Source organism: Orycteropus afer, unplaced genomic scaffold (assembly GCF_000298275.1).
Source record: "Orycteropus afer afer isolate SDZICR_OR568_19922 unplaced genomic scaffold, OryAfe1.0 scaffold00250, whole genome shotgun sequence".
NCBI classification, from domain to species: Eukaryota; Metazoa; Chordata; class Mammalia; order Tubulidentata; family Orycteropodidae; genus Orycteropus; species Orycteropus afer.
In genome coordinates this window covers 3836051-3861148 of record NW_006921837.1, presented here as the reverse complement: position 1 = coordinate 3861148, position 25098 = coordinate 3836051, and the positions used below count along the sequence as shown (strand labels likewise).

At 49.8% G+C, this 25098-nt stretch overlaps 1 protein-coding gene across 1 annotated transcript; it reads left to right on the top strand.

Annotated features, from left to right (window-relative positions):
* The first annotated feature begins 428 nt into the window (after positions 1-428).
* Positions 429-24997, top strand: VIPR1 (vasoactive intestinal peptide receptor 1). The gene is made up of 12 exons (XM_007949693.1): positions 429-531; positions 6843-6950; positions 14217-14323; positions 16289-16395; positions 16808-16940; positions 19296-19446; positions 19995-20055; positions 20325-20391; positions 20772-20863; positions 23519-23648; positions 23881-23922; positions 24806-24997. The coding sequence occupies exons 1-12, from the start codon at positions 480-482 to the stop codon at positions 24995-24997; spliced, it is 1242 nt and encodes a 413-aa protein (XP_007947884.1). The 5' UTR covers positions 429-479.
* Positions 24998-25098: the final 101 nt, after the last annotated feature.

The window sequence follows — 25098 nt, the reverse complement described above, 5'->3', positions numbered from 1 at the left end:
TCCAGGATCTCACGGCTCATAAAGAGACAAAGTTGTTAGAGCCATGGCACTAACACGCCATGTGGAGGAGCCACCAAGAAGCCATGATGGAGTCCTCAAAGCAGACTTAGCCTTAGGCAAAATGGAAAACAGTTTTGGGTCAGACTTGGGTCAGGGCCAGGGTTCAGTCTGAGGCTAGGATTAGGATTCAGCCTGAGATTGGGATTGGGACTGAGGGTGGGGTTGGGGCTCAGTCTGGGGGTAGGAGTGAGGCTCAGTCTAGAGCCAGGATCATGGCTCATTTGGAACTGGGAACCCCTCCAGGGCAAGAGCAGGTTCAATCAAGTGCCTGGATCCTGCTTGATCCCATGCTCTTAAAGTCTGGTGGACAAGAGGAAAGCCCTAAAGGAGGCTGATGGATCCCTTCCCATCTCTGTTCACAGGGTGGCTGGGCAGCCGGGTTGCAGCGGGAGGAATGCATCTTTCTGCAGAAGATTGAGATGGACCACAAGCAGTGCCTACTGGAGGCCCAGTTGGAGAATGAGACAGCAGGTGATACCCTCAGGCTGAGCCCAGTGGGAAGAGAGGAGCTGTAGACCCCCAATGACCCCATTTTTCCTTATGTCACAAGAGCAGATCCAAGTCACATTCATTCCATGTTTGTTCGATGAGGGCCACAGTGAGGGGAACACCTGGGTGATACGGAGAGGATTCTAGGAGAAATTGGGAAAGCCAGTGGAATAAGAAAGGGATTGACAGATTCCCATGTTCCCATCACCTGTCTCAGGTCTGGGGAGCTCCCAGCCATTAGCTGAGGGAAACAAACTAAACTGGGGTTCTGAAAAGTGACTGGGGCCAACTCTGCCTTAGAAGATCCTTACAGTTCTTGTCCAGGAAAAGTGAGGATAATGCCCATGGCTGCCAGCCCATCCAGGTTGAGAAGGCCCAGGGTGCTGCATGGTGGGGCCCTATGGACAACGAATGCAGTTCAAAGAGAATCTGGGACAGCTCAATGGTGGGAACACTCCTGGATCATGTTTCTCAGCCTCTGAGAAACTGAGAAACTTAGCTGGAGCTGAGGTGGAAAGAACTGGCCTTAAGACACCACATTCTGGAATTAGACCATTATACTGTGTTAGGATCTCAGAGGGGAACATTTGGTGACAGTGTGTGACCCCACAGGACCACATGGAACTCAGAGCCATCTTGGCTGACTACAGAGAGAGGGAGGGACACCAAGCTAGTCTGCACAGGTCTGGAATACTCATCACCATGAGGAAACTGAAGCTTCCTTCATCCTAATAGGAAGTTCTGCCAACACTATGACCCCGAGAAGGCAGTGACAACAAACACACAAGCACCTAGGGGACACAGGCACACATGCAACCTCCCTGTCCCAACCCACTCTCAGATGAACCGTGGCTTATTATCCTGCTAATTAGATAAGCCAAGGCCATATTCAGAAGCTGAGCACATGGGAGCCTCAGGAGGTCTGGGCTCACCTGGATGCGTGAAGGCACCCTGAGGTTGAGGTGGCCCAACAGCTCAGACCCAGTGGGACTATCAGGCCAGATGATGGCCACCCTCTACTCTTTACTCCCCACTACCCCATGGGCCAAGGAAGGTTGGGCAATCTACTTCCGTAGTGATACTGCCTTGGAAACCCAAGGAGGGGTTGCTATGTGTTGATTGGACTTGACAGCACATAACAACAACAAGAACCCCATGGGCCCAGCACCTTGCTCAGCAGCCTGGGGGTAAATATAGGAGGAATTAGAGGACTTCCTTCCAAAGGTAGCACTTGAGCCAGACTTAGAAAGATGGGCAGGGTTTGGAGAGGGAGAGATGGTGGCAAGGTGGCGGCACCAAGGCAGGGTGCATGGTGAGAAGTCAGGAGAGATGTCAGGTTCAGTACTCACTAAGGGGAATGGGTGGGGCTGGCACTTAGGGCTGGTGGCTGTGAAGTGGCTGATCTGGCTCTGAGCCTCCCTCCCAAGTCGTCTCCCCAGGCTCTAAGCTCAAGTTATGTAAAAGCCACACTCTCCCCGGAGCTTCTTTGTGTCTTCCCAGCCCATCTCCCTCTCTACCACCTCTCTGAGACTGGCATTTTTGTAACTACTTCCTGTCCCTCCTTTTTGGCCCAGGTGCCCAGTCTCTCTGCATCCTACCCCTTAAGTGTGTGTGTAGCCTCACGGACAGGCTTCACCTCCCCACGTCTCAAGGAGGGATGGCCCCCTGTCTCAAGGAGCCCTGAGACTGAAGCTTGGGCCAAGGTGCATATGCACTCCATCCCTACCCCAGCAGGGCAGAGAGGCAGGGCTCAGCTATAGGCAGCCCCTATAGACAATGGGATTGTGGGCAGCCCAGAGAGACCCAGACCTCAGACTCTAGATCCCACTGCAGTGCCTTCCAACCCTGGAGGGCAGGCCACTCTCATGATCCTGGTGAGATCATTGCTGGCGCAGGGTGCCAGTTGCATGCCAGCACACTGTCACCAGGCAGCCAGCCTGGGTTCCAGAGGAGGGCAGGGCTATGGGCTGTGGGTCTCTCCATGACCTTGATAAGGCTGTGTGTGTATTCACATACAACCAGGTGCATACTCCTGGTCCCTGTCTGTCTGGGGCTATATCTGTGCCTCTGGGGTCTGTAGCTCTGTGTGTCTGACTCTGGGCAACTTTGTATGTCTGGGTGTGTGTTTGTTTAAGCCTGGACATACCTCAGTGTGTCTGCCTGATGAGCTAGCTGTGTCTGTGTGTGTGTGTGTGTGTGTCAGTGAGAATGTCTGTCTGTCTCTGCTTTGTATGCTCAGACGTGTCTACTTGCATGTCTGTGAGTTGTATGTCACTCTGTGCCTGTGTTTGCTGATGACTGTGATCTTTCTGTATCCAGGCAAGTGTGCATGTGTATACATGTGCATATAGGCAACTCCTTGTTCCTTGTGCCTGGAAGTGCTTGTTAATGTGTATATCTCTGGTGTACACACAAGTCTATAAAATGGAACAGCAGAACCCCCACCCCAGGTTATGTCCAGTTTGGGCTTTCCTGTTGGGGCCACTGCCCACAATGGGTATACAAAGCCAGCATGAGCCCTGTATCCCTGTGGGCCAGGTGACACACATGATGGAGTCTCATGGTGCAGTGGTTAAGGCATTTGGCTGCTAACCAAAAGGTTGGTGGTTCGAACCCACTAGCCGCTTTATGGGAGAAAGATGAGACAGTTTGCTTCCATAAAGAATTATAGCCTTAGAAACCCAATGGGGGTCGCTATGAGTTGGAATTGACTCAATGGTAGTAAGTTTGGTTGTTTTGGGTGGGGCCTCCCTGGACAGGCACACAGAGAATCCTCCCAAGGTCCAGCCCAGAACAACACACCCTCCAGGTGCCAAGGACTTCATGGACCCCCTCCTCAGCTTCTTGCTGCCTCAACAAACCGGCCCCATTTTGCCTCCTGCAGGACTTCCCTGACTGTAGCCCCATATTGACCTCTGTTCCCTGGCTGCCTGCTCTGCTTGCCCCCCTATGCTCTAGCAGTAGCTGCCAGCCAAGCCTCAATTGTGCTGAGGTCCCTAGAGGCCGAGCGTAGTCTCCCCAAGAATAGAATCAGTCTCTCTCTCCTCTCTCCCACCTCTGGTGAAGCTGAGCTCAGAACTGGAGACCCATCCCCAAATCCACCCCTTGGGCTGTGCTGGCAGCTGGAGGTTCAGGGACAGCCCAGAGTGTAGGAGGAACCAGACACAGTACCTGGCCCACAAAGCAGGGTGTGCTCTGCTCTTTCAGAAACAAGTCAACAAAGTCCAGAAGCAACAGCAAAATTCCCAGAGAAATGAGACGGAGAAATTTAGATGGGGAAGAGTGGGAAGGGCTTGCTGGAGATGGAGCTTGTGAACAGGCTGTACACTCATCAGTGATGGGACCTTGGGCAAGTCATCTGACCTCTCTGTGCCTCAGTCTCTTCATGTGTAAAATGAGAGAGTTAAATAAGTGATTCATTTAAAGACGTTAGAACAGTGTTTGGCACAAGGACTATGCACAAGGGCTGATTTTATTAACAGGGCCTTGAACCCTGAGTAGATTCAGCTAAAGCATGGCTTCCACTGAGCCTGGCCAGGAATGAAGGGGGTCTTACACCAGGGTGAGGCCACAGGAGCCCTCAGGACAGGTTAGGACAAAAGAGGCTGGCATCCTCACAGAAGGGAGCCCATACTCTCTGGCTGGGCCCCAGGGATCCAGGTGTCCAGCTTTCTGCCCCAGATGACACCTGCAGTCCCAGAGGGTACTCCTTCCTACTGCTAGCCCACCCACCACTAAGAATCCTGCAGCTCTTCCCCACTTGGGGACATCCCTCCACCTCCTCTTCCCAGGCCCACTTCTTGGGAACTTTGGAACCTTCGGACCTGGGCTGGGTTGGGCTGGGCTGGGCTGGCTGGCATTGACTTTGGCTCAGGGGTTGGGTTTTCTGAACAAACCTATGGGACTGACAATTGCAAAGAGACAATTAAACCTCTCTCAGGGCAGAGAGTCGGAATAGCTTTAGTCCCTCTGGGACACCTGGCGCCTGAACGCAAAGCCAGAGCTTTTGCATCTGCCTGTTAAAGCATACATTAAGACCCACCCACACACCCTTCACCAGCCAGGCCACTGCAGGGCTAACTAATAGCTATATGAAGAAGAAGGCAGCCTGCGATGCAAAAACCAAAAAGAACAAACTCACTGCGTTGGAGTCAGATCTGACTCATAGAGACCCTTCCTTGGGTTTCTGAGGCAGTATCACTACGGAAGTAGATTGCCCAACCTTCCTTCTGAGGAGTGGCTGGTGGGTTCAAACCACCAGCCAAATGCCTTAAGCACTATACCACCAGAGCTCCTCCTATGGAGCAAGAGGGAGATAATCGCTGAACCCAAAGCCCTGAGGCCTTCCCAAATCACAATTCCCAATTTAACTGAGTTAGGGTATCTGGTGCTTTGTGAGTTCTGTGAGGATTCCTCAAGAACTAGCCCAACCTCAATACACCCAAACTCAAAAAAACAAATTCACTGCTGTCAAGTCAATTGACTCATAGAGACCACTGCTTGGGCTTCTGAGGCGGTATCTCTACGGAAGTAGATTGCCCAATCTTCCTTCCAAGGAGTGGCTGGTGAGTTTGAACTGCCAGCCTTCTGGTTAGCACTCAAATGCCTTCGGCATTATGCCACCAGAGCTCCCTCAATACACCCATCACCCCATATACTCAACACCTCCTTTTATAACAAATATTTTCTAATGCCTCCTTTACTATCCTGAAATAAAATTCGGGATATACATACATACATATATATAAATAAAATTCAGGATATACACACATACATACATATATATGTATGTGTGTGTGTGTATATATATGTGTGTGTGTGTGTGTGTGTGTGTATGTGTGTATATATATGTATGTGTGTATATATACATGTATATATATTTCTGGGAGCTCTGGTAGCATAGTGCCTAAGGCACTTGACTGCTAACCAGAAGGCTGGCGGTTCAAACCCACCAGCCACTCCTCGGAAGGAAGGTTGGGCAATCCTACTTCCGTAGTGATACTGCCTTGGAAACCCAAGGAGGGGTCGCTATGAGTCGGGGTCGACTCGATGGCACATAACAACAACAACAACAACATATATATTTCTAGCTATAATGTAAAAGAAAAATTAAAAAAGAAAGCTATTTATAATAAGGGAGCTCTGGTGGCATAGTGCCTAAGGCATCTGACTGCTAACCAGAAGGCTGGTGGTTCAAACCCACCAGCCACTCCTCGGAAGGAAGGTTGGTCAATCTACTTCTGTGGTGATATCACCTTGGAAACCCAAAGAGGGTCGCTATGAGTCAGACCTGACTCAACGACAGTGGGTTTGTTTTTGGGTTTGGTATTTATAATAAAATACTACATATATGTTCAGACACAATTGCAATAGAAATCTGAAGGTTGTACCTATAACTATAAATACTGGGAAAGTGAGAGCTATAAAAATGGACTGAGATATACAGGTGGTTGTGCATCAGTGACTCAAATATGGGCAGTACTATTGTCAGTAATACGATTTTCCAAAACATTGAACAACTCTGTAAAGTTCACAGCAAAACAAAGTACAGTCTTCTCTCCCTTTATTCAGTTGTACTCCTGGAAAAGTCCATGTATGTTAAACTTGTGCACTAAGTACCTTGTGTTACATGTAAAGGTCCTGGGTGGCACTTGCTTACTAACTTAAAGGTTGGCTATTGAAAGCCATCCAGCTGTGCTATGGAAGAAATGTTTGGCATCTGCCTCTGTAAAGATTACAGCCAAGAAAATCCTGTAGAGTAGTTCTACTCTGTAACACATGGGGTCTCTATTAGTTGGCATCAACTCGATGGCAACATGTTTGGTTTTTTAGGATTTTGATTATATGTATAATGGAGTAAGAGTCTAGGTTCTGGCCATTACAAAAGGTTTTCACCTACACAAATGTCCAGTGGCTCATTTGAAAGACATGTGGAACATGAGACAATTTATCACTGTGCGAGACCTCCCAGGATGCCTATGTGGCATCCCTGGTGCACACTCATCAAACGCCAGGTAAGCCCCCAATCACTGCAACAAACAAAACCTCAACTCTGCTTTCAACATCTCTAGGGGGAGGTCTATCTGTCACTGAGGACCATGGAGCTAGAACCATGCTTTCCCTGTCAAGCTAGGGCTGTGCCTCCTCCCTAAGATTGGAGGCTGCTCAAGGCAGGATGCTGGATTCCCCCAGCCTTGCAGGAGAAGGAGAAGGAAATGGGTGCCTGTGAGCTCACCAGGCTGGAGGCACCTGGGACCATGCTGACCTCCATGTCCTCTGCCTTCACCCCACAGGCTGCAGCAAGATGTGGGACAACCTCACTTGCTGGCCGGCTACCCCTAGGGGTCAGGTGGTCGTCTTGAGCTGCCCCCTCATCTTCACACTCTTTTCTTCCAGTCAAGGTAAGAGCTATGGGTTAAAAGGAGGGAGCTGGGGTGGTGTGATTGCAGCTGCTGTAGGGGGACTTAGCTCTCAAGCAAATGGAAAGGTAAAGGAGCATGACCAAGGGGGTTGGAGCAATCAGGTGTGCCCTGGTAGAGGCAGTGATGGTGTTGGGTCTTTGAAGAACTTGTGGGATTTGATTAGCTCTTTAGGTAAGGATAAGTGCGTGGGAAGGACTCACTAAACATTTGCTCACCAATTGATAACCAATTGACTGGCAGGTACTCGATTATATTATGGCTCCTGTGTTCCCGTTGTCTTGGGTTGGTCATGATTCTGTCATTTGCTGCCTAGAGCTGATGACCTTTTGGCCTCTGTGAAACTGTCACAGGGCTTTGATTACACACCTTGTCATGTTCTGCTTAAATGAGTATCCACATATAAAGGAGGTGGAAGAAAGAAAACAGATGAAGCCTCATTAGGAAGTAGGCTTTCCTGTAAGGCTTACTCATAGCATGTATTCAGTCCTCCTTTCATGTAATGAATATTTATTGAGGTCTACTAATGTCCCAGACACTGTGCTAGATGAAGCACTAGGAGGTGGGGGACAAAACACACATACCCCTGCCTGCCCTCATGGAGCAAACGTTTTAGCTGGGGAGAGGTTTAACAAGAAAACAAACAGATATCATAAATAGTATGAAGTACTAGGAGGGAGAATAACGGGGGACTACCAGCCACTCCTCGGAAGGAAGATGGGGCAATCTTATTCTGTAGTGATACTGCCTCGGAAACCCAAGGAGGGGTCGCTATGCATTGGATCCAACTTGACGGCACATAACAACAACAACATGTAAGGAGCTGGAGCTCTGGTAGCGTAGTGCCTAAGGCATTTGACTGCTAACCAGAAGGCTGACAGTTCAAACCCACCAGCCACTCCTCGGAAGGAAGGTTGGGCAATTTACTTCCGTAGTGATACTGCCTCGGAAACCCAAGGAGGGGTCACTATGAGTCAGGTCTGACTTGACAGCACATAACAACAACAACAATGAGGAGCAGGCATGTGATTGAGAGACTAGAGGGAGGACCAGGAATGGGTGGGGAGGACTGCTGAGGAGCAGGACCTGAATAAGGATTCAGAAGGTGAGCAGCATGTGAGCAGAAAGACTGTTGGGCTTCACTGCAGGTGGCTTTCCCTTTCTGGACCTCAGTTTCTCTGTAAAGTGGTGATGGTCTCTTTGGGGTGGACAGCTTAGCCCCCCAGTGCTCAGTGCTATGGCCTAAACCCTGAAGGGGAAACCTTGATGCCCTCCCTGAGGTTTACCATATTCCAGGCTGGTACCTACTTAGCCCCACCCTCCTCCAAGGGAGCCCAGCACCTGGGCTGGGCAGGAGAGGAGTTCCTCAGCAGGTCCCACTTGCAGAGCCTGGCAACCAGCCTTCTCTCAGATCCCTGAGAGCACCTGATAATTGCATTCCTCTCTTATGCTTTCTTAATTGCATCCCTCCCTGATGGCTCTTCCTTCTGTCTTTGTTGGAATGTCACTGCTGGAAGCTTCTTCACTTGAGAACCTGGAATCTAGCCCACCATCTGGCTAACTCTGAGGCTGCTGGCCTAAGCCCCTTGAGGAAGGGGGAAGGGCAGTTAGGAAACCAGGATCCTTGCACTACAGTGAGGCCTGCTCCAGTCAGACTGGACTCCTTCTGGACCAATCTTGGCCACTCCATCTCTAGGATGTTGTAGTCATACTGGAGCATGATGAGCCTAAAAGGTGCCTTTGTGCAGTTTAAAAAAAAAAAGTGTCCCTCAAATCTGGGCCACAATAGATAGACCCTTATATGGAGAAAAATGTGGAACAGAACCTCAAAGCCCTAAAAAAAAAAAGACCTGCTGGATTAGTTGAGACTGGAGGACTCCCCGAGACTTGACAGCGCAAGAATATCGTCCTGCGATATTCTTTAAACCTTGAACTGAAACTAACTCCTGAGGTTACCTTGAAGCTAAGAAATTGGCTCAAAAAATAATTATTATCACCCATAAGTACTGTGCTCCTTAAAAAATCACCTATATGAAACCAAATGGTCAAACAATTACTTTAAAGCAAAGATGAGAATGTAAGTGGGCAGGGAAACAAGATTAATGGAAATGGAACAAACAGAACAGAAATAATGAGAATGTTAATGTATTGTGAGGAATGTAGCCAGTGTCACTGAACAACTTGTGTAGAAATTGTTGAGTGGGAACCTAAATTGCTGTGTAAACTTTCACTGAAAATACAATAAAATACTAAACAAACAACAATAAAAAAAAAAAAAAAAGTGCTCCTTCCTCAGGTGAGCCCATCAGTGACCAACTGACTGCAAGCTGGATCTCAGTTGCCATCATCCATTAACCAGGTGCCCTTGTGCAGTGAACACCCAACATAGCTATACATGAGGGCCCTGAAAAATGATAGAAAGAAAGAGGAAATTGTATATCAGGGACTGAAGACATAGAGGAAAGAAGATGTGTTTCGTGGGCAACTAGATAAGGAAGATGTGAGCAACTGACCTTAAGTTCCAAAGAGGAAAGTTTGCAAGTGTGGGAATTGCAGAGCAGGAATGCAGCCAACCCCAACTGATGCGTCTTCTTTGAGTAGCAGGACTGGAGAAGATGTGTTATCCCTAGAGACTAGAGAGGCTGAAAGGATTGGAAGGGACCTGGTTCTTCAGAGAAATCTGAAGAAAGCTTGAAAAAGATAAAGACTCATGCAGGATTAGAAAGAAGTCATCTACCCAGGTTGGGTAAAAAAAAGGTGGAGGGGGGCCTGGGATTACTCATCATGGTACCAAAATATTCATGATGGCTTATTCCTTTGATTTATGGTCGGCATATCTTCCATCTGTGGTATTTTTGCCTTCAAATATTTTTATAGACTTTTTTTAGAATAAAAAAATAGGATAGCTATTTTCATTGGGTAAACTCAACATGGCTCATGCATGAGTCAGAATCAACTAGATGCAACTAATAACAACAACAACAAACTCAACATACAGTCTATGTTAATCATGTCTATGGGGTCTATGAGACATCTCCAACACTGCCACCTACATCATGAAGCCATGAATAAAAAAGTCTTGATGCCAATCCAAGTTTGGTTCCCTTGCTGTTGGAGCCAGGGCATCATTGACAGGATTTCAGCAGAAGAGACCATGATCAGGTCAGGGTTTTAGAACAATTCTTTCTGCTGACTTGAGGCAGAACGTGGGCAGGAAAGTAAGGGAGACCCATCAGGAAGCTCCTACCTAATCCAGGGTAGACCAAATGGTGGCCCAACCTAGGAAGGCATTATTAAAGAAAGGAAAACTGGGACAAAACTGATGACTTAAGGGAGGCTAGAAGACATGACCCCCTACTCTGATTTCTGGCTCCAGTCATTATGTGGTACCTTTCAGGCAATGGAGTACCCTTGGAGGAATGGTAGGGGTTGTCTTTTTGAGACAGGGTGAGAGGAGACTGGAAGAATGTGGGGCTTCCCACCTAGCTCAGGGCTAAAGTTCTTCCCCAAATCCCCCTCCAGACACACAAGGCCTGCTGGTTCCCAGGCCCAGACTGCTTCTCAGGATCCCATGGTGACTACCTTTGAGATCTCTTGAGAGGAGTCTCCTTTGAGGCCTTCAAAGAGCTCTTCAAAGAGACTGCACAGCCCTCTGAAGATGGCCCATACTTCCTCCTTTCCGCTACCATCAAGGGAAACCAGAAGCTCCTGGCAACAGAATGCCCCTTCAGTCACTGCTAGGAGCCCAAGAAGCTCCCAGAGTCAGGCTGACCAGAGTCTGTGTCTCAAGACTGACCCTTCCTTACTGTGTGACCATGGAAAAGTCATTTAACCTCTCTTAACCTTGAGATCACCTTCTTTTAGTGGAGGTAATGAAATTCCTCATCAGTGTGATGCATTAATGTTTGCATTCCCTACATAAGGAATATAAAGTTGCTTTGTAGACACTAATGACCCAGCGTTACTCGTGAAATTCATGTTGTTATTGTTATTTTGTAATGACAAGTCAATTTCAACTCATAGCAACCCATATTACCATTAACACCAAACACCAGGCTACAGATAAACACATAAACATCTGAGAAGATCAGATGGGGGTCAGTGAACAGGATTACACTCTAGACCAAGGATAGATTCAGCTGAGGCTAATCTTGCACAGATACCAGTGATACAAAATACCCACAATCCTTACAGAAACAGCAGAAGACAGACATAGAGCAATTCCTCACAGATAGCCAGACACTGTGGGAGAGAGATCCAACAGATCTACTGACTCAGGACCATAGGATTGGGGAACACCAGACACAATTGGCACAACAAAATACATAAAAATCTTGTTCCACAACCTACATCAGTGAGTAGCGACTGGGGTCTTAAAAGCTTTCAAGTGGCCATCTAAGATGCAGCTAATGGTCTCCTATCAGTGAAGAAGAGTGCAAAAAAAAACAAAGACATTTGGAAGCAACATAGGACATGATGGACCTTGAGACCTGAAGAACTAGATGGTGCCTGGCTACCAATGCCAACCACTTGGGAAAGGATAAAAACTGGAGATCCTGGATAGAGTGGGAGGAAAAACGTGGAACAAAATCCAAAACACAATAATGACCAGAATTACTGGTCAGATTGAGTCTGGTGAGACCCCAATACTATGGCCCTGGGATACACTTCAGGCCTAGAATAAAACTCACTCCCAGGGCTCTCAGCCCAATAGTAAACAAGACAGACTCACAGACCACTCAACCCAGGGTGATGTACCCACATACTCTATGGAGATGCATCCCTTGGAGCAACTGACCACAGGGCACCAGAGGGGCAACATTCGCATGTTCGCATGGAGGAAATGCAGGACACACAGGGGTGCATAACTATGAGGGGCACTGGGGAGGGGGTTACTGGAAAGGGAGGGGAGGAGACTGGGTTAGGGTTGGGCATGGTAATTGGGGGGTGAAAGCAAATGTACATGAAATGTTGAATGTAAAACAAACTCTGCTCTGTAAATTTGCACCTAAAGGACAATTTAAAAAGAAAAAGCTTCAATAAATAAATAGCTGATTTTCGGAAGTCATTGCCAGGTCTTCCTTCCAAGGTGCCTCTGGATAGGCTTGAAACACCAATCTTACAATAACCAAGCATTTAACAGTTTGCACCACTCAGGAACTCCATAAATATACCAGTTGCCCACTGTGTCTTTGGGCCTGACCTCATCAAGTCCTGTTCCTTCCAGTGAATGGGGGGTCCAAATCCCAAGACTTTAGTTTTCCAGCTTCAAGGCTGGTTGTTTTGGCCTTGTCCCCACTTTTATACTCTCCCTAGCCTGGTAGGGGAGCAGATTCCCAAGAGAATGTGATGTTAAGGGGTGGGCAATGGCCTCAAAGTGAACTAGCTGACGGAGTTCTTTAGAACTGGAGATGAAGCAAGAACTGGTTTGATGAAAGGTGGATTGAAAGGCTCAGCCAGGCCCACCTTTGGCTGCAGCAGTGGGAAACCAAGGAGCAACTGGAGACTTTTGTCCCAGAGGCTTCTTGCAGCAGTGCGGTATTGGAGGCATGAGCAGAATAGGGGCTGCCAAAGAAGGAAACCAGTGCAACCCAACGCTCCTCCCTGCCCTCCCTTGAGGCCATGCAGTGGAAACAGACCCAGATTAGGGTCAAATTTCTGTCCTGCTCCTTCTTGACTATCTCTTCCTCGCCCTTCAGCCATCCCTCAGTTCCTCATCCATAAAATGGGATGTCAAAACCTCTTTCAAAGGGTAGCAAAGAGGATTTATGGAAATAATTAATTTAGACCCATCTGGTATATTCAAGGTCACACATGCACAGTGACCCTCTTTAAGCTCACAGGACAGCTTAACCCCACCTGTGGTCCTGCACCTGAACACCCAAAACAGGTTATCTGAGAAGACTCTGGGACCCAGACTTTCTGTACCATGTCCTCTCTGTGTGGCTTTGGACAAGTGACCAGCCACTTGAAGCCTCCACTTCTAAACTGTGAAATGAGGTTACCTTCTGCATTGGATGGTAAAGGAGATTAAACAAGATACTGCGCATAAAATGCATTGTACAGCACTGACTCATAAAAAGTTCTTGGAACTTGTCATTGTAATGAAGCTGATAATGATGGTGACGGTGATAGTGATGATGGTGGAACCCATGAGAAAAGAACTAGAGGGCAGAGGTATTAGGAGCCATCTCCTTCCTCATCTCTTCCTCCTCTCCTACCTTTCTCTCCCTACAACTATTCCTTCCCTCCTCTTCCTCCTACCCTTTCTCCTCTTTCCTCCTTCTCCCTCCTTTCCCTGCCTCCCCTTCCTCTCCTCCTTCTGCCTCCCTTCCACCCCAACAAGACCAGCTTTCTCCTGGACTCAAGTGCCTCTTAATGAGTCTTGGGATGAGGAGAAGGGGTTTTCTCTAGCTTACCCATTGTCCATTTAACCCTTCTTCTCCCTGCAGGAGACAGGACACGTCCCCAGCACTGGAGAATAAGGGCCTCAGTGGTACCCATTGCCTCACATACTGCCTTAGCAGTCCTGTCCCTTTGCTGCAGCCACTCTTTAGGACTGCAGGGAGCACAGCTGCCCTGGAGCCCCAGCCTCAACTTGTTTCTGCCCCAAGATCCTCCAGTGCTGTGCAGCTTGACTCCCTTTGCACACACTACCAGGAACCCCATGGTTCTCCATTGATAAGGATTTCAGATCTGTGCCTTTATCAGGTGGCCTCCCCTACCCGCACCATTGGTTCATCTCCAGAAGCACCTCTGAGCCACACTGGATGTGGGAGGCAACCCAGGCCCAAGGCTACAAAGCTGGCAGACCAAGGAGGACCAAGCAGGCCCAGACCCCACACCCCCAGGTACTCTGTGGTCCTGCATATCTAAGGCCAGGGTCCAACCTCCATCTATGACAAGGATCAGCATTCAGCTAGTAGCAAATGTCAAGGGCCATTCTGTGACAAGGATCTAGCCTTGGTCTGTGACAAAGTCAGAGTTTATATTGCACCTCGGGTCAGGTTTGTACCATGACAAGGGGCAGGACTGAGCCAAGGATTGTGCTCTGCCTCTGTCGTCTGTGTTGGTGGGTATCCAGAGACTGTGGAGGGGTTTCTCCCTGCCCCAGGTTCCCCTATGATGCCCTGGGTGTCCAGGTCAAGACAGCTGGAGCCTGACAGCACCAGGGGTTGGTGGAAGTGGGGCTGAGTTCTCTGTGCCAAGCAGAGACAGACAGACCTCCCTACCCCTGCCCTCCCCCAGGCCTCAATGTGAGCCGCAGCTGCACCGAAGAGGGTTGGACACAACTGGAGCCTGGCCCATACCCTATTGCCTGTGGCTTGGATGACAAGGCATCAAGTTTGGACGAGGTGGGCCTTAGAGCACCCCTACCTAATCCCTAGAGCCTTAGGCACTCACCCCTAGAGCATCCTAGCCTGCTAGTTCCTGTCACCTACCCCCACTAAGGGATGAGGTTGCTGTCTGTGTGGGAACCAGGACTCCTGAGGTTTGCCCTACCCAAGCCTTCTCCCTCTTCAGGCCTGCATATCTGGGGGCTTATCCTCTGGCTACTCCCAACAGGGTATGAAAGGGAGCTTTCATGAAGGTGACATGTAGGAGGGGATCCCCACAGCAGCCAAGCTGCAGCAGCAGCCCCAAGCAAAGCTACCTTGCTGCTTTGTGGGAGCCTCAGGGCAGGCAGATACTCTCATGCCCATCCAGAAGGGAAACCAAGGTACAGATCCTGAAAGGAACTAGCCTCAGTTACCCAAGAGCCAGTAGGGTCAGGGATAGAAAAAAGACCTCAGTCCCAGGCTAGGGATCTGCCTCCAGAGCAGGTTCAACATAGGGGATCTCTGTAAGGATTTGAGCCCAAGAGACAGATAGGTACATTGATGGGAGAGTGGAGTATAATTGGAGTCCTCAGCTCTGGTGTGCAAATGCATGTGTCTACCTGTCTGTCTGTCTGTGATGGCATCTGCCCCATCCCCAGACAGCCTTCTCAGTTGGGGCTTCTGCTTCTCCAAGGGGGCAGCAGTTTCCTTAGAAGCCATTGAAGCCCACTGGAGCCTCAGACCCAAATTCCCCTAACCAAAAAAAAAAAAAGAGTCGGACCCCTCCTTGGGTTTCTGAGGCAGTATCTGGTAGCATAGTGCCTAAGGCACTTCACTGCTAACCAGAAGGCTGACGGTTCAAACCCACCAGCCACTCCTCGGAAGGAAGGTTGGGCATTCCTACTTCCGTAGTGATACTGCTTCAGAAACCCAAGGAGGGGTCACTATGAGTCGGGGCTGACTCGATGGCAAATAACAACAACAACATCACTACAGAAGTAGATTGCCCAATCTTCCTTCCAAGGAGTAGCTGGTGGGTTTAAACTGCGAACCTTCTGGTTACCAGTCAAATCCCTTAAGCACTAGGTCACCAGAGCTCCTTTAGAGCCCTCTTAACCATTTGCTTGTAATCAAGCAGGGATGGGAAATGGAGAAGAGGGAGGGGCCTTGCCCAGTGACTGTTGTTGTTGTTATGTGCCGTCAAGTCGGACCCAACTCATAGCGACCCCTCCTTGGGTTTCTTAGGCAGTATCACTACAGAAGTAGATTGCCCCATCTTCCTTCTGAGGATTGGCTGGTGGGTTTGAACCACCAGCCTTCTGGTTAGCAGTCAAGTGCCTTAGGCACTATGCTACCAGAGCCCAGTGACTATCACTCAGCATATGTGAACATAAGGAGGGCATGGGGAGAAAGGGTCCAACAAGAAACCCTTTTGGGCCCAGGTTTGTCTGTTTCCCCCAGGAAGGACAGATTGTCTCATCCTACTGCCCCCAGCCCAAGAGCCCAAAATGGGAAATTAGCCCCACAATGTCTTCTTTAACATTTTACATTCCCTGAATATCTTTCCTCGCCACACAGTGTGGGGACCTCATGTGGGGGTCTGCAAAGCAGAGTCTCAGTCCCCTAGGATGTTGAGCCCAGAGTGAGGCATACAAAGGGTGCTGAACACATGACTGGAGAATGAATGAATGAGCAAATGAACAAATGGAATATGTGGGGTCTTCACTCTTTCCCTCTGTGACATATCCCTTCTGAAGAAACAGTGAGAGGGAGTTTAATTCAACCCCCACCCCCACCCTGAGAAGCAGTCCTATCCTATCTATGGAATCTGGTAGTGAAGGGGCCAGGGATCTGAAGAGCTCTCCTTAGTGGCTCTGGGCCTCAGCCTCCTCATGTACCCAAGGCAAGGATGGAAACACAGTGTGTAGGGCCCCTCACTCCTGCCAACATCCCTTAGGGGGTGCCCATACCCACATAAGATCCTTGCCCTGCTCCCTCTAGCAACAGCAGACAATATTCTACAATACTGTGAAGACTGGCTACACCATCGGCTACAGCCTATCCCTTGCAGCCCTTCTGATCGCCATGGCTATCTTGAGCTTGTTCAGGTGAGGCCCAGGTGGAGCAACAGGTCTCAGAACAGATCTGCCCAACATCACCCGCCAGGCAGCACATAGTCCCCTGCTTCAACCCCTGCCAGGCCAGCCACCCCTGGAGAAGGCAGGGGACTCTAGAGGTGCCCACAGCCTAGTCCCACATAGGAACGGCCCTGCATGTGGGGATGGGGCTCCCAGGAGCAGAGCCTGCACTGGGGATACAGCACCAGGGGCAGGGCTGAATATAGGGATGAGATAGGTGAGGACAGGGCCCACATGCAAGATGAGACCCCATTTGGGGCAGAGCCTGCACTTAGAGCCTATGTCCTGCCTCATCCCATTTTTGCTCAGAACTCCAAATATTATTAGTTGGGGTGGGGGTCCACGGCCCCTTTGGCCTCTTAGACCTGCCTGACTTGCGCAGGAAGCTCCACTGCACGAGGAACTACATCCACATGCACCTCTTCATGTCCTTCATCCTGAGGGCTGCCGCCGTCTTCATCAAAGACTTGGCCCTATTCAACAGCGGGGAATCAGACCACTGCTCTGCGGGCTCGGTGAGGATCCCCATCCAGCCTACAACCCTAGGTTTCGCCTTCTTCTCTGACTTGAATCTCCTCTTCTATCCCTCTCCCCTTCTGTCCCCCTTTCTTTCTCCCTTTCTCTCTCCCTCCCTTTTATCCTCTCTCTTCCTCCTCTTTTCCCTTCCTCTTTCATCCTTTTCCCCCTTTCTTCCTTCTTTCTTTCCCAAGGGGTGGGCAAACCTCCACTGACCCCCTCCTGGCAGCTCTTCAAAACTCTTCTCAGTGGAAGGAGATGCTGCTTGGCCATCAGCGAGCCCACAGACCTGCCCCTGACAATTTCTCCCCTGGTAGGAAATGGGACATTTCATGCCCAGAGCCCAGATCCCTCACCCCACCTCTGTTGCTAACTGCCCTTGTGAACTTGGGGAACCCCCTGACTCAGTTGCCCCAACTATGTAAATGAGATGCTTGAGGGCTCTGCTCAACAGGCTACCCTTGTCTCCCCTTGTCCCTCCCCTTGTCTTCTCAAGTCACTACACACATGTACATGCAGCACCCCTCTTTTGTTCTTCCCCTGCAGCCAGTCCAGTCTGGGACTTCCTAGGGAAGGGAGATTAAGATGATTATGAATTCATCTCCTGTCACTGAGGGGTCTATCTCCAACTGATTATGAGCTCATGGTCCCATCACTGAGTGCCCTCAGGGTCCAGCTTCTACCTCAAGATCGGGCCAGAGACCAGCCCTGGCCTCCACCCATTCCTTGTGGTCAAATACTCATTGACCATCCCAAGTGACCCCAGAGGCAGTCATTATTTCAGGAGTCAGCAATACCTTCTCCCAAAAGAATGGACTGAGGATGGTGGGACCTCAAGTATCTCAACAAGGGAGAGAGGGAACCCAGGAAAGCAACCTTGGCCATTCCCACAACTCCTCAGAGGATCCAGCCCAGGATCTGGGGGCCACATCAGACAGGTGAAGCGTAAGCCACATAGTCTGGGAGCAGCCTCCAGTGCACTTTGTTAAGGATAATCATGGAGACTGGCTTCCTGATTTATTAGCAGCTCTGTGAAGCTTTTCTAAGGCAAGGAAAAACACAGATAATTGGCTTGTTAAAGAGTAAAGTTATTCTTGTAAAGTAAATGGGGCGGGGAGAAATGCCTGTACCTGGAGGGACTGAAGTGCAACCTGAAGAAGGGCTTTCCAGTCATGGGGAAAGTAGGGAAGGCTGCTCTCTGAGGTTGTCTCAAAGCCAAGGGCACTGGAAGGAAGAGTGGGAACCCATGTTCAGGCTACAGGGAGGAATGGAAGCTAGAAGCTTCTTGGAGGAGGGTGGCTCTAAGCCCTGGCTCACAAGCATCTGAGTTTGATCCAAAATGGAAGACTGTTTCTGACAGGTGACAGAAGGACCCAGAAGACCTTCCAATCGTGTCAGGTGGGCCATCCAGAGCCCCTAGATTGTTCTACTCAGGGATCTCCCTGACTCCTCTGTCATCCTCACTCACTCTTCTACTCCTTTGTCCCATGGGGGAATGACCACCCTTCTGTCACCTCCCTTTTCTCTGTTCTACTTCTCCCTCTTCCCTCTTCTCAGTCCCTGTCTCTCCTCAACTCTGACTCCACTCCAGAGTTTCAGACTTCCACACATTCAGGGGACTCTTGCAAACTCAAGCAAGAATTCTCCCTCATAAATCTTCCAGATACTTTTGATTCTAATTGGCATGAATGACTAGATGGGCTAGGGGTAGTTAAGTATATGGATAGGTAGTAATTGGGTAAATGGGTATGTGAATGGCTGAACAGGTAGAAGGTTAGATGAATAAAGTAAGGAAAGTTGGATAGATGATGGGTATATGTGTAGGTGGGTAGACAGGTGATTGGATGGATGGATGAGTGGATCGATGGGTAGGTAGATGAATAGATGGATGGTTAGGTGGGTGGATTGCAAGTAAGCATCTAGTAGATGGGTATGTAAATGAACAGAGAGGTAGGTATGTGGCGGATGGGTTGATAGATGGGAAGATGAATATATAATTAATTGATGCATGAATGAGAGATGAGATGGTAGTTGATGTCTGGTGGGTGGGTGGGTACATAAATAGATGGGTGGGCGGGCAGTTGGATGGGTAGATGGACAGATAGATAGGAAGGTGACTAGATGATGAATGGATGGATGGAAAATTAAAATTATCAGCTTATCGTAAAGCATCAGATGATCTAAAATCAAGCATACTGGGAAAACTACTGAGGTATTTTAAAGGAGATAATGTAAAACAACAAATAGATTAAGTTGGCTGTACCAAAATGATATATGTCCCTTCAGAGAGAGGTGTGGGCAGGCAGGGACCCCGGCTACCCCTGTGAGCTCCCTTCTTGTTCCTCTCCCTGCAGGTGGGCTGTAAGGCAGCCGTTGTCTTATTCCAGTACTGTGTGATGGCCAACTTCTTCTGGCTGCTGGTGGAGGGACTCTACCTACACACCTTGCTTGCAGTCTCCTTCTCTGAGAGGAAGTACTTCTGGGGGTACATACTCATCGGCTGGGGTATGGTACCAGGGAGGGCTGCCAGGCTGGGGACAGTGGGGTTAGGGCCTGGGGAGCTCACGTGGGGAAGGGCACCAACCCAGCCTGCACACTTAGTGTCTTGCTGGGCTGCAGGTCTTGTCTATAAGGCTCTCAGCCAAAAGTTGGTAAAAAGTCCCTAACTATCTGAGCCCCAGGCAGGTGCCCTCAGACTGCAGCTGCACCTAGGGTTAATTGTGGGGCAGACAGATTTTATGAGTATCCTATCATTTCCCTTTCAGCCCCTGAAACACACAGGGCTGCTGTTTGTCTATAAGGTGTCTTTGTCAAAATTAGAGACTCTCCCTCTAGGTGAACACAGCCCCTCAAGCATACAGCTTCACTCTTCAGTGAAGCATCTTTGCACAACAACCTACGTAGCCATAGGTGGCAGCTCTGGAAACCCACGCACTCTTTCCTCCCTCCCTCCCTGTCTCTGACTCTGTCTTCCTCCTAAATCTCTCCCTCACTCCCTCTGTCTCTGCCTCCTGGGCCCTCTCCTCTTTCTCTCTCTCCTTTGGCTCTGACAGGGGTACCCAGCACCTTCATCATGGTGTGGACCATCATCAGGATCCATTTTGAGGATTATGGGTAAGCTGTCACTCCACCCCCTCCCCCCTTGGTGGGCTGATGATGCTACTGAAGCTTGGCAGTTGGACAAACCACAGCACTTATTCCACATGGGGAGGGCTATAGCTGGAGAGTGCCCTGGGGAGCAACAGACTGTGGACCTGTAGTCTCTAAAGGGTTTAGGGAAGAGCTGGGGACAATTGGGAGGACTCTTATCTTGATAGAGGGACTCTACCTGCACACTCTGCCTAAGCACACCCTCTTATTCTCCCCCATCATCCCCTGCCCAGGTGCTGGGACACCATCACCTCCTCATTGTGGTGGATCATTAAGGCTCCCATCCTCACCTCCATCTTGGTAAGACCTTCTCCTACCACTTAGAGATGGGGAAATGGAGGCCCACACTAGGGAGGGAACTTACTTCAGGTCATACAGGAAATCAGTGTCTAATGTCAGAACTAAAGCCTAGGCTTCCCAATGCCCATTTCAGGATCCTCTCCATATCCTCCCCAAACAGTTCTTCCTCAAGAGTAGAAAAAATAGATGAGGAGGCATAGTCCTCAGGGAGTGAAGTAGAGTTCCCGACTGGCTGCCCAGAGTGGGCACGATAAGGGGAGGGGAAGGAAAGATAGAGGGGCAGCAGGGACCTGAGGGAGAAAACAGGCCATCATCAGCCCAGGGGACTTAGACACCCCCGTCTCCTCTCTCTGACTCCTGACCACAGCCCCACCCACCAGGTGAACTTCATCCTGTTTATCTGCATCATCCGTATCCTGGTTCAGAAACTGCGGCCCCCAGATGTCGGGAAGAGTGATAGCAGCCCATACTCGTGAGTGTGGGCCCAGTGCCCTGGCTCCCCCAGTACCCCCACATCCCAGTCCTCAAATCATCCTACATCCCCTTATGGTCCTCAATCCTAAACTTTCAATAAGCCACATTGCTTTTACGCACCTCTACCCCCCCTGGCCAAACCCACCAGCCACTCCTCAGAAGGAAGGTTGGGCAATCTACTTCCGCAGTGATACCACCTTGAAAAACCAAGTGGGGGTCACTATGAGTTGGGGCCAACTCGATGGCACATAACAACAACAACAACCCCCTGTCCTGGATCAGCCTGTAAGTGTTCCCTACCCAGACCCCACCTTCACCAGGCTGCCTCAGTGCCCCATGTCTGCTTCTTCATGACTCACCTAGCAGATGATCTAACCCAGGTATGCCACTGTTGCCAGGCCAGGGAGATTCAGAAGACATTAAATAATATGTGTCTCCTTCACAACTTGTTCCCAGTAGCTGGCATGTGCCTGTCACAAAGAAAGTGCAATAAATGCCCAGTGGAGGAATGTCATGGGCCCTCAGTCAAAGATTCAGCCATGCTCAGGACTCCGTATTCCTCAATAATAATAATGACATCTACAGTTGACTTAGTGCCAGGCAGGGGCTAAGGGGTTCCCATGTATCATTTCATTTCATTCATACAGTTCCCCCCCCAAAAAAAAAAAGATACCCATTTTACAGATGAGGAAACTGACATGCCTTCTCCTCCTCCTCAACTGACAAAGCCTATGCAGTCTCCTTGGGCAGTTGGGGGTAGGGGGGAAGGGGTACAGAGTCCATAGGATGTGATCAGTACTCCTTTGCTTGGAAATGTGTGGGGGCTGTTCCTTGTGCTTAGAAGGGCTAGAGAAACAAGTGGGTTTTCATGGGAGCAATAAGACTTGCAGGGAGAACTAAAGAAATATGAAAATGTGGACAGCATGGCTGTGGGCAGGTGAGTAGTAGTTTGCACACCCACAGATGATTGATAATCAGTGCAGTGCTGTGCAGATCAGACAGACCTGGGGCATCTTACAAGGACCTTCTAATTCTGAGATTCTAGAATGTTCTTCTGGGCCTGAAATCTCATTTGGGGAGCTTGTGCTATGGTTCTAAAGTTCCTGGTTAGAATGTCACGAGCTGCTGGATTTAGGATTCTATTCTGGAATTGTGTGATTCTCTCTGATGAGACTAAGACTCACGTTCCCCTGTGTGACAGAATTCTCTCCTGCTGTGTGAGTAGGTGGAGCTTCCCTTCCTATTTGAGAAGGGAGGCCTTATAGAGGTCTGCTGTATAATGAAGGGCAACACATTGGGTCTGCACACTCTCATCCTCGTTTCCCCCAGTGTACAACCACTGAAGAGAGCTTGCATCTGAGGCAGAGGGAGCTGGTCATCACCAGGTCTGCGTGGGTGAGATGGAAATTGAACAGCTGTCAGCAAGCAGAAGGGGTGGGGGGAGTAGGAGATAGAGCTCCTGGCAGAGGGGCTGTCAGCTCTCACTTTCCACCTCCCCATAAGCCTTCAATTTAAAGAAAGCTTCCATCTGTCAGCCTCAGGCATGTGGGATAGGTTTGCAGCCTGGAAGGGATGGGCAGTGCTTGGGATCTTGGTATGGCTGAGAACCACATTCAGAGTACAGTGGAGGGCAAGATGAGTTCCTCCTCTCCCCAGATTTATGTGGGACCTCAGGCCCAGGGCTCAGCCTGCCTAGGCATACTGCCAAGGCAGGAGAGATAGAAGCAGAGACACCCCATTCCACCCTCACCCCAGGCCTCTCCCAGTAGGGAACCATGGGCTCACACTGCCTAGACCACCTATGAGATCAAGTGGGTAGGAAACCTTGAATCAGGATCAGCCCTGCTCCATGGGAGAGGGGAAAGTCATTTGGAGTGAATTTGGACTCTGCCAAGCACAGAGGCTGGTGAAGGTCCTTTAGAGCATGCTGGGAGTGAAGGTCCTTTAGAGCATGTGAGAGGTACAATCCTGGAGAAGGTGGTGACCCCTGGAGAAGTGGCCACAGCAAAAAAGCCAAGACAGAGGGCTCGACCCTGAGTCACCCTGGTGACTGAGCACCAGGTGGGTACCCACCACCTCCCAAGTGGCCTTGGGCATATTTGATCAGCACCCCAGTTAGAAAGGCTTCCTTCCCAGAAGTCCTCACTCCCAGTAGGGAATTAGTGTCTCATGAATGCAGTGCACTTTATAGCACCCAAAGCACTAGAGTTTGCAGTGAGCTTTCATTTCTGTAATTTGACCATGTTGAGAATACATTTACCCCATTATACAGATGGGAAAATTGAGACCAGAGGAGGATGGACTAGGACCTCCTATTGCCTGAGACCATTTACTCATTAGCTGCTGCAGGTTCTGACATCCTCAGGGTTCATCGCTGGCTCTATTTTATACTCTCTTCTAGAGGGGTGAGAATAGAAGGAGTTTCTTTCTCATGTTTCCTTCCACATCAGGAGGGCCACTGAAGACACAGGGCAGAGGTTCTGCAGATACGGCACTGCAGACATGTTTACTGCAGCCAAAAGTCTATCCTCATACATTCTAGCTATTGTCTCCATCTTCTAGGCCCCCAGCCCCAGCTGCCCCTACACCAGGCCCAAGCTTATCTGTACAAGTACACACACACCTACTGACTGCCCCTTCCCTGTGTCCCCAGGAGGCTGGCCAAGTCCACACTCCTGCTGATCCCCCTGTTTGGAGTCCACTACATTATGTTCGCCTTCTTACCTGACAACTTTAAGGCTGAAGTGAAAATGGTCTTTGAGCTCGTCGTAGGGTCTTTCCAGGTATGAGCTGTTGACTTAAGGCTGCCTTTTCTTCTGGCCTTTATGGGAATTCAACCTGGGGCCTTGGTCTCATGTTACTGGATTCCACTCCCTTCATTGCGGAAACATTGATTGAGCACCTACTGTGTGCTTGGCCCTATGCTTAACAAGGGGGCCTCAGGGGCTGGGGCTGAGGCAGGGCTGAGAGCTCGGGATCTGTCTACTCTACCTCACTTATCTGCTTTCTCTCCAGGGTTTTGTGGTGGCCATCCTATACTGCTTCCTCAATGGTGAGGTAAGCCCCCCCAGACCTTGGAGGCCAGGGAACAGAGAAACCCATCTAGGCCTGGGACCCAGAAACGCTGATGGACATGTACAGAGCAAGGGCTGGTTGTACCTTGCTACTCCAAAAGAGGTCCTTAGGCTAGCAGCATCTGTATTACTTAAACCAAAACCAAGCTCAATGCCATCGAGTCAATTTTGACTCACAGCGACCCCCTTTGGGTTTCTGAGGCAGTAAATCCTTACAAAAGTAGATTGCCCAGTCTTCCTTCCGTGGAGTGGCTGGTGGGTTTGAACCACCAATCTTCTGGTTAGCAGTCAAATGCCTTAGACACTACACCACCAGAGCTCCTGTATTACTTAGTACAGTGTTAAAATTGCAGATTTCTAGACCCACCCCAGACCTGCTGACTCAGAATCTGAAATATAACAAAACCTACAGGGGATTCACATGCATATCAGAGTTTGAGGAGTGTCTACTTAAGTGACTTTGTGTTCAGAGAGTGGGGAGAGGAAGGCCAGTAAGCAAAGGTTGAGTTGCTGTGGTGCCCTGGTTAAAAGGCACAAAAATCCAGTTGGAAGAGTTCATCTGAGCTGGAGGGTGGAGAATTGAAGAATGGGGTAAAGTCACCCCTAGACAGCATCCCTCTCCCTCCCTGGACTGCATTCTCTGATCCTCTGAGTGCCTCCCCGTCACCCCTCTCCAAGGTGGTGATCTGACCCTGACCCCAACCCCTTAACAGCACTGCTACTTCCAAGGCAGCAATCCCGGCTCTCAGTTTAAGAGTTCCAAAGGAGGATATGATTGGCTGGCTAAACGCCCTCAGTCAAGGGTAGCCCAATCAGCAGCAAAGGAGACTCCAGGGACGAAACTCACCGCCCTCCCTCTATCTCAGGTGCAGGCTGAGCTGCGACGGAAATGGCGGCGCTGGCACTTGCTGGGCATCTTGGGCTCGAACCCTAAATACCAGTACCCATCGGGAGGTAGCAACGGCGCCACAAACAGCACGCAGGTCTCCATGCTGACTCGCATCAGCCCAGGTGCGCGCCGCTCCTCCAGTTTCCAGGCCGAAGTCTCTCTGATCTGACCGCCAGACGCCCAGGGCGGCCCTCGCATCCCCACCTGCCTCAGGTGGCATCGGGGGAGAGGTCTGCCCTAGCGCCGTCAGCCTCAGCTCTGTGTCGACTT